The sequence below is a fragment of the Pogona vitticeps genome, chromosome 3 (genome assembly GCF_051106095.1).
Source record: "Pogona vitticeps strain Pit_001003342236 chromosome 3, PviZW2.1, whole genome shotgun sequence".
NCBI lineage: Eukaryota > Metazoa > Chordata > Lepidosauria > Squamata > Agamidae > Pogona > Pogona vitticeps.
Genome location: NC_135785.1, coordinates 99,643,329 through 99,657,663, shown reverse-complemented (window position 1 = coordinate 99,657,663; position 14,335 = coordinate 99,643,329). Strand labels below are relative to the sequence as shown.

The 14,335-nt window shown below is 39.2% G+C and overlaps 1 protein-coding gene across 8 annotated transcripts in view; it reads left to right on the top strand.

Moving 5' to 3' along the window:
* PHYHIPL (phytanoyl-CoA 2-hydroxylase interacting protein like) overlaps positions 1-14,335 on the top strand; it is a 118,818-nt gene that overhangs the window by 64,363 nt on the left and 40,120 nt on the right. For all 8 annotated transcript variants that reach the window (XM_072995129.2, XM_072995130.2, XM_078390953.1 and 5 more), the window contains one exon: positions 13,489-13,685. In XM_072995129.2, coding sequence (XP_072851230.2) covers positions 13,489-13,685 — 197 coding nt within the window. The remainder of the gene's footprint in view (positions 1-13,488; positions 13,686-14,335) is intronic.

Here is a 14,335-nt window from a genome sequence, read left to right as displayed (position 1 = left end):
TTAAAAGGGCTATTCATTTTGCAATTAAAATAATTTTGCAAACCTTTGGTGTTTATTCCGGAAGGAAGGCAGTAATGAAAAGTGGGAGTCTGCTAGCACAATATGAACTAACACAGGGCTTGACAACTGTGACATTCTTTTAATCACTGCTCATAGGGATAATAGCTTAATTATACAATTAGCCATTTGTGGATTAATTATGGGATAATATGGTGGGAGCGAGAACAGAGGAACAGTTATTCACCGATTTCATCACTAAGGTTAGCTCAGACACATATTTGTCACATTGAGTTCTAGGGGGTTGAGGGTATGTGATATTCCCCACCAGGCATAAATCATTGAGGTGGCTATTTCCTGGTTATATTCTTAAAATCAGCGCAGCATGTACCAACTTTTCTGTGTCTATGTTCAGATGGTCTTTTTCTACTTTAATCACTTTACTACATATTATCAGTATAAAGGGAAGCACCATCCATATGAAACTTCACAGAATTTGGTGTGGAATTCGACCATGGCCTCCAGCAACATTTTACCATTTAAAATGGAGGACTAAGTAGTGCCCCTCTCACTGTAGGTAAAGAAGCCAGCTGAGCTCACAACGTAATCTGCCACACTGATGATGGGACTACATCCTCCAGTGTACCAGAAGGCAGAAATCTCCTGTAGGGGGTGCTTGTTAGACTGGTTAGCACACAAGTCTTTCCACTTATACTTTGCTACTGTCTCTTGGATTCTGCTGTCTAAACCAGCTACTTCACCCTGCCTAATGGAAGGCTTGGGCATGTTATACCTGGCATCTGAACCAGAGCTTGGAGCTAACAGGTTAGAAAATAACGTTGTTATAATTACTTACTACTTTTTTGTGCAATAAGGGTAAAGTTACCCAAGTGTCTAGAGCAGTTGTCTCCAACCTTGGGCCTCCAGATGTTCTTGGACTACCACTCCCAGAAGCCTTCACCACCACCTCTGCTGGCCAGGATTTCTGGGAGTTGAAGTCCAAGAACATCTGGAGGCCCAGGGTTGGGGACCACTGGTCTAGAGGATCCCATCACTGTCACCAGATGCTCTAGGCCAGGGATGGCAAGCCTTTGACACTCCAGATGTTTTAGACGGACAGAATTACCAGTTGTATTGCCAATGATAGAGGACTGTGTCGTTCAAGTCTAGAACATCTGGAGTGCCAGAGGTTTGCCGCTGCTGCTCCAGGCGTTCAGGGAAGTTGTGAGCTGCTGCCTTCCTGAACTTCCTGGATTGTGTTGAAATCGCTGCTCCAACACTTATAAAAATAAAACAGTCCACAGCCCACCTCTTGCCAAGCAAGAGAACTGTAGGGGAAGTTAGTAAGAAATCCTCTCTACAACAGCTGGGAAGAGCATTTGGTTGTATGGCTTTCACTTGGTGCCTGTAAATCTTTTCACTTTGGGTTGGTCTTTGGACTATGTAACTAGGGAGGTTGCATTGCTGAGGCCTTTTGATAGAAAACCTGCTTTTTAAAATGTTGCCATATATGATACTGAAAGGACCTACATTTGACGTAATTGCCAATGTAGAACCTGTCTATATTAAATGCAGATTCATATTTACAGATCACCACATAGCTGAGAGAATAAGTATATAAAACACTAATCCTCTATAAATGTTAGATTGAGTAACAGGAGGTAAATTTTATCCACCACACATAACTATTTACAAGCCTGTGTGAAGGTGCAAAGCATTTGCTGTATGCCAGTAGAAAGAGCTAGTCAAGAGCTGATTGAGAAAGCAAACAAAAAAAATCCCCCTGATTGTTCCCTCCTGCTTCCAGGAAGAAATTTTCCATTTAGCACTTTTTTTAAAAAAAGTGATGCAACATGTATGCACTGCCCTAATATGCTTTTTTAAAAAAATCACTTTGTCAGATCCTCCACAAAGCCAAGAAAATGTTTAATTTGCCATTATCCTGAAATTACTCTTTTTTAAAAATCCACTTCATTATATTGGCAATTGACATAAAAGCTTGTTTTTGATTCATTTCCAGCTATAGCACACATTGGAAATAAACCAAAACAGAGCGATTCTAGCCACACCAAAAAATAGATGCCCCCAATAGGGGCTAGAAAGGTGTGGCTAGGACTGCTCTGGAGGCATGCTGGTTTACTCCAGCAAAGACATCATCTGATTGCTGTCTTTAGGAGTGAATCAGAAGTGAATCAGCCCATCCCTGCAGCAGACCAAACAGTGGACTAGACTACATGGCCATGTAACCAGCCTTATTCTTTCAGTTCTAATGATGGTTTATACAACCTGGTTCTGCCTGTATCAACTCCTGACTCTCTGACCATGGGCTAACAAGTCGCAAAAAGAGTATACCCAATGAATGAACAGGATTTTACTTACGTAAATCCCATTAATTTATCGAGTCTACTCTATTCCAGAATGACAATTGGATTTCACCCTTTATATGGATGATACATGTTTCAAAGCATGAATTTTGTATATTTATAAGCATACATTTTAGGAGTGCACATAAAAAAGATATAAAGCAATGCAAAAGTAACAAAATTTATCAGGGAGGTTTTGCATCTATTTAGAGGTGTGTAGTTTGTTTTTTGACTTCTTCCAACTATGTCTCTTGAGGAGAAACTTCCCAATAAGCATTGGATATTATGGAAAATAAAAGTCATTCTATGAAGTCTATCAACTTCATAGTAGAATTTTTTATGTTTTCAGTTCAATTGTTTTTTTAAATAATTTATTTAATTTTGGAATCATTAGTATCTGGTAAATAAATATTGCAGAGAAGCTTTTTCTACTCTTACACTCTTTGAAAACCATGTATAAAATGTGAAGTGACTGGGGAGGTGGCTCAGTTAATCTAATAACTATGCACTCTATAAACAACTTTTTTAAAGGAAGTAATGCTCCATCTTTATGCATTTTGTTTTCCTTTATTTGTCCATGATGTCTATTTGCATGTATTAATTCAGACTTTTTATGTGAACTGAGCAAAGTGATAGTTCATTAAACAAGAGGAAAGAAAACTCACATCAGAAAGGTACTAGACCATGAAGTCTGTGGTGCTTTTAATTAAATGGAAAGTGTGTGTGGACAAAGCCATTTTTCTGATGTTTTGTTACAAATTTCCTCAAACCTTTTTTTTTTTCATGTTGTTTGAACATGCCTAGAATACAGCCATCAGTTCAGTATCAGCTCAGGGTGACCAGGGGAAAGGCACATTTATTGTTTAAAGAAATGAAAATAAAAGCAAGAAGGCTAGCATTGTGATCCTATCAGGCTTTTGGAGTACTTATCATTTTTTTAGTATCCTGTACTATTGTGACTGCCCATCTGAAGGACAATTAGTATATTGGGAAATAAAGAAAAGAGTCAAAGGCCATGTAACCCAGACTCAAAGATGCACTAGCGGTAGTGGGTTAGGAATGAGCAGAAGCCTCTCATGTTGGCACACAGCCCTTGCGCTGGCTGATCTGAGATCTGCCTGAACAGCTGCTACACTGGGTGAGATGAATCAGCCAAAGAGCAAAGAACAGGTGCAGAAGAGGAGGAACCACCACTCTTGGCCCAGACTTATGCCACTGTATTAAAGTTAAGCCAGGATCCAGGGTAGTCCTGAGTAATATCCACCATGCCTAGGATGGGAGGGTTTTGAATTCAGCACAATTTCAGCTCACTTAGCTGAGCCAACCCCCAGGTATCTTGGCTAGCTAGTGTTGTATCCTGAGACTGCAATTCTATGCATATTGTCTTTTTGAAGTTTGCTTCTGAATAGACAGTCCAAGATTGCATTGAGTGGTGTCAACTCCCGAACAAAAGTATCTTCCGCAACAGGGTGTGTGTGTGTGTGTGTGTGTAGCTTTTGATACTATGGCTTTTTACTTGAGGAGGAAAATGAATCAAAAGTGAATAGAGACAAAGAATGCAAAGCAGTTTCCTCTCTTTTTCTTTGGTTCAGAGATCACCCAAAGAAATTGAATTACCATAATATCCCAACATTTGTATCTTTTTACAGTCACACAATGGTGTTTTTTTTTAAAAAGTTGGATGTAATTGAACATTCAACACAAGTCACCAGTTAAAGTATGTGATCAAATGAGCTATTGATAGACATGAACTAGAGATAGGTCTATCAGTGATAACTGTACATCAAATTAATAACAATAAGGAAGGTTTCCTATAGTGTTAAGGCGTTTCTGTGCTCCCAGAAGATGCTGGAAAATTGCAGCTATTAAGGGCCACACATATGGCAAACTACTTAGGCAATAGGTGCATGACATGTATTATATGCTATGGTTAGTTCCAGCTTCATTATTGCAGTGCAACTTATAGCTGTTAATAGTGGACGAGTGGGCCTAAGTCACCAATTGGTTTGTTTCCTGGAATTGACTTACAGTCTCTTCAACTGAGAGCTGAACTGATAATCCGCCACTTAAGGAAGGGATTCCTGGAGAGCTGATTGTGTGTGATTGTCACAGCAAGAGGTTTTTTTTTTAATTCACCTCCCATAATTTGCAAATCAGTTTGCTTTGTTTAATTATTGGTCTTTAGACCATAAGCATGTTCTTCCTTTTTAAGCCTGATTTCTCATACATGAAAGTTTGGGTAAATCAAAGCTCTTAAGCACAAACATGATTTCAGATCTAATTGTGGATTATATGTAATATATCATTTTGTCCCTAAAGCTCTCACGCAACTGAAGCCATGGCTCAACATTACAAATACCCAACCTGTAGCCAGCATAAAAAGTGTTCCTCAGTCTTTTCTTAACCCATGCCTCCTTCAGATAAACACAAATATCTCATGCTTCTCTTCAAATTGGCTGGAAGAATCTGTTTTGAACTGAGCCAAGGCAGGAAAACAAATGAGAGCCACATCCCTTAGAAGTTTCTCAGTAGCACCAAATTCTTTAGCCTTGCTTTCTCCTTATCTCTGTTCATCTTTCCATCTCCAGATCCCTCCCCACACCCATCCAATACCACAACATTGTGGAAGGGGGAAGGTTGGACCTTTTGTTCTTTACACAGACACCACTCAAGCATTTCTGTGGGACAATACACTGAATATGAATCTTCAGTAGAAGTGGGGCAAAATGTTGTCAACCCAGCAGTTTCTGGCTTCTTCTTTCTGCGCCGCTGGCTTCATGCTGCAGTGTCCTTTTCACCCTTTGCTGTGTCTCTGCCTCTTTCCTTTCTGCATTGTCTTTTCGCATCTCTCTCTTCTTACACAGTATGAAGCTGATAAACATCACACAATCCTTGTCACAATAGCACTGGCTGGTGGCACCACTGCAGGGAAGAGCTGCTATGCAGGGGAATGTCTAATTTTAGTATAGGCATTGCTCCTTGTAAGGGTCAATGGCTGGTATGTCTTTCTGTATCACTGTCTTGATGCAAACTGAGAAAATTTTATTTAAAAAATTTAGGAAACTGCACTGTAACTTATAGGGTACCTGGACAGGTCAATGAAGGTTATAGCAGTGAAAAATAATTCCTAGGCACACTTTTGTAAAAGCTCAGATACAGTCTAAAGAAACATGTTGTAAACACCATTGGTGACATAATTTGACTCTAACAGGAAAAATGGAAGGGCCCATTAATGAGAGAAAAACTGGACAGTGCTTTGCATGCTAACAAGCTAATCCAACACATTTTGCTCTCGTAAAAAGCAGTCAAAATACACATCGGAAAACAAATCTATAGTTGAAATTGTATGTGCTAAAAGACAGTATTAGAAACATAGGGCTTGACTACACTACCATGTATCCACTTGTTTTAGCTATAGTTATCATGGTGAATTTGGAGTTTTTCCCTGTCAACTACATGATGTACAGCTTATCATGAGTATTTCAAGTCTTTTTTTGCTTGGCCATTTATTACTCTTTGTTTGGCCAACAGGGGCTACTGGGTTTTGTGTGTATTTTCATAATGATTCCACTCATATTGCTTTGTTTTCCCCCCGGCATATGTCATTGCCTGTATCTGCTCAGAGAAGTGTATCCTGGTGTAACCATGTTGATGTTCACAGCTATGTCTTCAATGTGGCTTATGTCAATACAGAAGGAAGATCCTTCCAGTGAGCACTTCTTGTCTTTCTTTGGAATAAATATTTTCTTTTAAAAAAATTTAGTGGTTCAGTCAAATGTAGTACTGCATCAGATAAGCATTGCCTTCATAATTGCTTTACTAAATTATTTTATGGAAGGAGGGCAGCTACTTTCACCTTTAAAGTCAGTTGAGGAAAATATTTGTTAGGGAAAGGGAGAGGGAGCATTGGGACCTATTTATTATTATTATTATTATTATTATTATTATTATTATTATTATTATTATTATTATTATTATTATTATTATTATTATTATTATTATTATTATTATTATTATTATCATCATCATCATCATCATCATCATCATCATCATCATCATCATCATCATCATCATCATTTTATTATTAAACTCTGGGCACAGTCAAAATTATAAAAACTCTTATTATGACTCTTATTATGTAACAGATACAAGTTTTAACCATAAACCTATGCATCTATTAAATATTGACACAGTGTGTATGCTGTTCCTAATACTGGCGTTTTTGTAGCTCTGATGGTGTGATTTCTGAGATCTGCAACTGCTTATAGTATTGTGTGAATTTTTATTATTAACATTATTATTATTAACATTAACATTTAGTAATGAAAAGTTAAAGGAAGCAGTACTTGAGGGCAGAGAAACCTACAAGATGCATCAGTATTTTCTTCTCTTTGATCTGTCACCTTTTCAATCTTCCAGCATGTGCTCAATTCTCCTTTTAATTAATTTGATCAGATTAATACAAGAGGCTTTTCACACCCACCTTCTTCTTCTTCTTTTTACACATAGATGCAATTTGCAAATAAAAGTGTAAATTCCTTCTCCTCTAGATTTCGCCCTCCTTGACGAGAAAAATAAAAATAAAAAATAAAAACATCCTGACAGGCCTGCACAAGTAGTCCCCTCCCTCAAATTCCAAACCCCCATTTCAAGAGAAAAAAAGCAGTTACATTCCTGCATGCAAGCTCATCTTGTTTCTTATTTATATTTATTCGTGTTTCTAGGAAATGCTCTCATCCTTATCATAAACCATTTTACTTCGGGCAGACTAGAGTTTTAGTTGGTTCTTTTGGAGCTAGGCTGGCAATTATATTAAATCAGTTCTGTATCACCTGTCAATTTTTTTTTAAAGAGATAGAAGCCAGGACAAAAGACAGATAGAGGGGAGGGGTGAAGCAAAGTTGAGAAAGAGGGTGGTGTCAATAGGGTGGGAGGCTATGATCTAGGTAAAAATGTTAGTCATTGGAAAGTGGAGTGTGGAACTCTGCAACAAGATAATTAAACATTTCTATGTGAATTGCAGTTTCAAATCAACCTGAGTAAACCTATAACAACCTCCCTGTGTCATCATACCCTGTATTGTTGAGTAAGAGCAAGGGCACTGTGCCCCTCATATCTTGCTTCTGACCCTCTAAAGGTTATCTGGTTAGCTAGTGTAAGAAACAAAGTGTTAGAGCTTATTCAGAATGGCTTTTCTTATGTCTTTATGTTATTGCTGTTATGTCAACTTATGACCTTCCTAATAGGATTTTTGAGATATGAGAGATATCAAAACATGGTTTACCCTTGCCATTCCATCCCAAGAGAGATGGTAAGCATGGCCAAGCATGGATTTGAACCCCAACACCCTATCCATAAAACCACACTGTCTCTTCTAAACTTCATCCAAAAATAACAAGAACTAACCAGATTCCATGTTCAGGAGGTGATTTGAGGTTTCATAGTATAGATTTAGAGATTTTTTTTTAACAGATGTGTTCTATCAGAAAAGAACACAGAGGCCAGAATCCTGTTAGTTAACACCGAGTGACATAACTCCATTGGCATAAGTTTCAGTAGTGAACTGCCATCAGTTAAGACATTGGTGGCAGTTCACTGTTGAAATGTAAGCCTCTATGCCAGTATTAGTTATGTAATAGGAGTCTCACCAAAGATTGTTGCAAATCATAAAATGATCCATAAAATGTGACTGCTGCTATCACCCCCTCCTAAGTCCCTTCATTGAGCATTATAGAAGAGGATGTCTAAACATCTGGACACTACTTTCTTGGGAAGGCAGATACAGTTGCAAAACCTCTGCCATGGCGTCATCATTTTTTCAAGTCTGAATATTTTGAAGTGGTCGTGTGTATGTTTTGTGTGCAGATGCCGTCCATTGCAAAGCTTCTCGGATGATGAGTGATCTCAGACAAAGCCTTCCCTCCCTTGCTTTCTTCAGTTCTACTTTTCCTCACAAAACACACATTTAAATGCTTCCATTTAAATAGCAACATGGCTTCCAGCACTTCCTTTCCTCATGACATTGGAGCTTCTTTGCTACCACAAGAATAGAATGCCTTTGCTGGGTAGCCAGATTTGTCTTGCCACGTTTTGCCTATCTGAGCATGAGGGGCCATAAGTTGCCCTTGGTGTGTGGCATAGGCTGTGTTTACCTCTTAGCTGCACCCCCTGTAAGTGTAATCATGAGGGAATGTAGCACTCTGACTGAAAAAAATTCCTCAGTGCTCCACTGTGTTTTAGTCTGATGCCAGAAATTTTCCCTGTTAGAATTTCAGCTATTCTCTTTAGATCACAATTCAGCTGTGTTTTGTACGCTTGGAGGGTAAATGGCCAAATTATCGTGCCTGCCTCTGCCCCCTTTGCTGTGGCTCTTCCCTATGTTTGATTTGTTTTAAAGCATGTTGTTTGAATTGTGATTTAAATTGCTGCTCAGAAATACTTGATTTAATCACATCACACACACACACAAACTGCTATTTTGATATATATTTTTCATAGTTTCCTTGCTCAGATTGTCTCCATTTTCAGTAATCCTCTGTTTCTTGGTACTTCCAGTATCTGAAGGTGTGCACTTTCAAAGATGGAGGTGAGGACCTGACTATGTCTACACAAAGTTGCAAAGGGACAATAGCTAGTTATTGCTCCAAAGAGATCAGCATCACTCAAGGGAGCTATTGAAAGCAAGCCTGTAGATTTCAACATTATACCATGTCAAGAGACAAAAAAGAAAAAAGCTCTAAGAACTCTAGGATTGCAGTATTGCCTAATGGTGTCTTCTAGACTGAATAATGGGGGAGACACAATGATTAACGTAAGTGATCTATATAGAACCCCATGGAACTCTTGTTATATTGAGGATCCTGTCCATGAACTGTTGGACCCTATTTACAAAATTCCTCCCTGCCCCCCCCCCAGTTATGTAAATAAACTAGTTGACTGAAATCCTGTTGCCTAGCATAGTTAAATGGCACTAAAGGGGCCAATTGAATCAGTGGGAATTTGGTGAGTCATCTCCTCCCTAAATTTAACTGATTCAAGTAGGCCTAGCTTAGTTGTGACTTCAGTGTAGCAAGACATGCTAGATTAGGCTGACTAAATTGGTGGAGACCTGGTGAGTCAACTCCTCTTAAGTTCCACTGATTCAAATGATTCACACTACTCTGGTGTGGCATATTACACTAAGCAACAGGATTTCTGCCATTATCTAATAATATAGAATTAGAATTCATAACCCCCATTGCAAAGTGAGATCTTCCATCACTAAAATATTTTAAATTAAAACTCATCAGGTAGGGTAGGGCTTTTTTTTCAAGCAATATGCATTTTTACAATAAAAGGTGGAAATCCTACTTACACCCCCAAAAATCTAATTTGTATTTTTAAAAATCCATTTAATTTTTTTAAATTGTTGTTTTTAAAATCCAGTCCAGCTTCCTGTTCCACAAGTCCCTTCCAAAATTGGAATCTAGTCTGGCCCAAGAAAAATTCCCCAAACTGAGACTTTTCCTTCTCCCCAGCTGCTTTTGTTGCCTGGGAGGAATTAAGACTATGCAACCTGTGTGCACCTTAAATTCTGTTTAAGGTGATTCTGCCGTACCCCACAGTGTCCAGATGTGCATTTGATCATGAAGAACAGAGAGCCAGCTCCAAGGGAACCAGTGATCCATTAACCACCCTCTCTGCTGGTTTAAGGGAACAATGAGCAAAAAGAAAAAGGGAGGGGCCAAACCTGGAGATTAGTTTATTGCTTACATATTAAATCCTGTGTTTCCACTGAAAGAAGCATTCAAGATGGATAATAATAAAATGCAGATTTTAGCAGCAATATAAAGGTTGGAATCCTAGTAGTGTTTCTATAACTTGTAGTGGCTAATTGCAGCTAATTGACAAGATATTAGGGCACATCTTGCTTGTACAATTAGGCATATGACCATACATGCAACAGAGATGCACCCTGACATCTCTTCAATTAGCCACAGTTAGTTGCAGCAACCTATGGAAACAGGATTCTGGCCAAAGACAGAACAATTAAAAATAAATCATGGGTGGGGGAATCTGAAGCCTCAGGTTGAGAATTTAGTTAGAAAGCAGGAATTAAATGTGGGGTAATAAATTTACGCAATGCACTGCTATTACTATTATTATCATGCTCCTTATCATTATCATATTTAGACCTTGAAAAAGGTACTTTTTCAGACTACACCTCCCAGTATCAAGAGACTATGCTGGCTGGTGGTTTCTAGAGACTGCAGAAACAAAAGATGTAACGTTTACTAACATTATTGTCAAAGATTTCCATTCCTGCTGCAAGAACTTGAAGACTTCACAATATCCTGCTTAAAATGGCACAACTCAGATTAATTTTAGTACTCATTTTTTCCCACTTGGCTATTATAGTAGCTGGGGTTAGCTGTTAAATTAGTAAAGCAATTATTTTTGGAACCATAACAGTTCTCTCTGACATTAATTACTTCATATGTCTCTCAGGACCCACACAAACGCATTGGCTCAGCCCCACATTTTCTTTGATTTACTGTGAACCAGACTGTGAAGTCTTAACTAAAGTTAATGAACATTTAGTCATGTGGATAATCCCATTGGTTTTGGCAGGCACAGCTTATGTGAATATAAATGCTCATCTGTTGTGCATGAAGATGCACGTTTTCCAGGCCCTGCTTCATTACTTTTACAACATGTTGCCAGGTAGCAAGTACTACTTTGTACAGTAAAATAGTGTTCTGTCTGGTTATCACTGAGGTCTTGTCAATTTATGGACAATCACAATTCTAAACACTCCCTGTTGTTTTTGAATTTAAAATACCATGTCTGTTCATATTTGAAATAAATTTATGGCTTTGTTAACTTCCCTGCAAGTATGGGTATCACATTTTCATTCCCTAATTTAAAAAAAAAACCTGAACAAATCTATGATTCTATTATTCACTCAGGATTTTTTAAAAAAACTTAGGAAATAAAAATGTGATACCCGCACTTGCAGGGGATTTATGCCTGAACAAAGGATGGGATATCAGAGGTGATTTCATCCAGTCTGCCTAGATATCAGTATACAGTACTGTATGTATACGTAAATTATGATAGCAAGTTTGGATATTGTATAACCATGGATACAGTGGGGTCTCGACTTAAGAACTTAATCCGTATTGGAAGGTGGTTCTCAAGTCGAAAAGTTCTTAAGTCGAATCTGCATTTCCCATAGGAATGCATTGAAAACCATTTGATCCATATCTGCTCTTTTCTGTCCATAGAAACTAATGGGAAGCTGCTATTCTGCCTTCTGCCACTAGAGGGGGATATTTTCTTTCTTTTTCCCCCCTTAGGTTCAGGGAAGGCAGGGAACACTAAAGGCAGCACTTAGAACTCTTTTTTTAAAAAACGAAGCCAATTTTAAATAATGTTTTAAAGCATGTTGTGCTGATTTTTTCAGCACAAAGGCACTCAGGCAGGCTTTTTAGGTGCTGAGCAAGCCTCCGGAAGCCTGCTCAGAGCCAGCCAATCAGCTGTTAGGCGGGGAGAGGAGCGGGGAAAACCACAAAATGGCTGCCAGGCTCTTTCTGGGTGTCGGCTTTTAGCTCTTTCCTGCTCTTTTTCCTGTGGTTTGAGGGCTACCAAGGCCTGGTAAGTGACTTTATTTAACAGTACAGTATTTATTTTTAAGCTTCTGACCCTTTCCCCCCCTCCAGAAGCCTCTAAGGGGAGGGAGGGGGGACTTTTTTCCCTGTTCGTAACTCGAGGGAAGTTCGCATGTAGAGTTCTTACTTTCCCTATAGGGCAGGTTCGTAACTCGAATTGTTTGCAAGTCGGGTCGTTCGTAAGTCGAGACCCCACTGTACATGATTGACAAGCGTGTGTGGGCTGGGTGGTGGAATGGTTGGCGGATGGGAGATGGAATGTTGGGTACAGGGCTGCGTGCTGATTGGTTGGTGCACCTGGAATGTGAAGGAAGGTAATGACAAGAGGCAGTTAGGGAGGGAGCCAGTGTGGCAGCCATTTTGAGGAGGAGGAAAGGAAGGAGTCCTCGAGGGAGTGGTGTGGGTGGAGCCTATGCAATTAGTTCACCTCGAGTTTTGGGTGCCGGAGAGTAGCTTATAAAGTAGGTTAACCATGAGAGGCAAATTGAACTTAAAGTGTGTGTTAAAATATGTAACAATTATTTTACCTTTCATCCTGAATACCTGAGAAATTGCCTTTCCATTTACCGTTCTCCCTCTCCCCCGCCAAATAAATTTATTTTGTTTCTTCCCGAGGAAAACTCCACTCATTATTTATTTTTAAGTGTAACTTTAAAGATACATAATAATTATGAAATGTCTGCTCTCACGATGCAAAAGAAGAGAAAGAGTTTATCTCAAAAAGACCTTTTCACTCAACAAGCAGATTAAATATAAGTCTCAGGGAAAGGAGGTACCAGCTGGATGGCAACCCGAAATACTTCAGAGAGGGTGCAGAGTGGTTGTCCTTGGGCTGAGGCCTAACCAACTAGCACTATGAAAGAGGTGGCTAGCTTTAGGGTGAAGATGCCAAAGATATACCTAGAACTAGCTGCAAAGAGTGTGGTTCACTAATTTGATAGTAGTAAGAAGAGATTCCTTCCCAGGTTTGTGGCAGTACCTAATCTGGATTATTTTTGTTTTTGTTTTTTTAGTCACAATGTGGGAAGCTTCTGACTGAAACTGGATCTAAATTAAAAGTGTTACATTTTCTTTTTTTAGACAAGATGGTGGGTGGTATGAAAATGTCCTGAAAACAAAACACATTGAAATAAAGTTAATAATAATGGTATAGCCCATGCAACTGTCTTGTTCTGTTTATGGGGGAGATTTCAAGATCCGAAAAGCTTCCAGTTCTGTTGCATTTCTCTGATTATCTGGCTATATTTGCCATGACACTCTCCCGGCAGGTTTTGCCATGGCTGCGCCTTTTGTGGTTCTGCCCCCTAGTTCTACATGTATTTTGAAAATCTTAAATAGTTCTCAACTCTGACTTTGTGTCCTTACTAAGGGAACAGTTCCTTTAAACTATCCAGGAAAAGTACAGTTGGCATAACAACACCCATACAAGTGATGTGTTGTTAACAAGGACATCTTTTTTTAACCCCAATTCTGTACAGGGAATAAATCACAAGATAGTGGAATTGCAGAAATGGAAGAGCTTCCAGTTCCACACAACATCAAGATCAGCAACATCACCTGCGATTCCTTCAAGATTTCATGGGATATGGATTCCAAATCCAAGGAGCGCATTACCCACTACTTCATTGATCTAAATAAGAAAGAGAACAAGAATTCTAACAAATTTAAGCACAAGGTATTGTCTCTGGTTCTATTAGCAGAAATAACACTGACGCTGCAACTGACAGTAAGTGCTGCATTCTGTTTGCAGCTGAAATATTTAATATTTTTACTTGTGATATTTCATTTCTCTCTGTGTGTAGATTTTAAATCTGTCAAGGAAAAGAGTTTCATTGAGCCCATACTCAAGTTTTTCACCTCACCTAAAGTTTCTTTAACATACTGTACTATGGTGTTAATAACATTAACTCTGACTGGTCCCATTGCTGCTTAGTTCTGATTGATAAAGGAACGTGGTGACCCTGCGGGCTAAACCGCAGAGGCCTGTGCTGCAGGGTCAGAAGACCAAGCAGTCATAAGATCAAATCCACGTGACGGAGTGAGCGCCCGTCGCTTGTCCCAGCTCCCGCCAACCTAGCGGTTCGAAAGCATGCAAATGCAAGTAGATAAATAGGGACCACCTCGGTGGAAAGGTAAACAGCATTCCATGTCCAGTCACACTGGCCATGTGACCACGGAAGATTGTCTTCGGACAAAACGCTGGCTCTATGGCTTGGAAACGGGGATGAGCATGTCCCCTAGAGTCGAACACGACTGGACAAAAATTTGTCAAGGGGAACCTTTACCTTTACCTCTGATTGATATCACCATTAGGCATGGTTACCT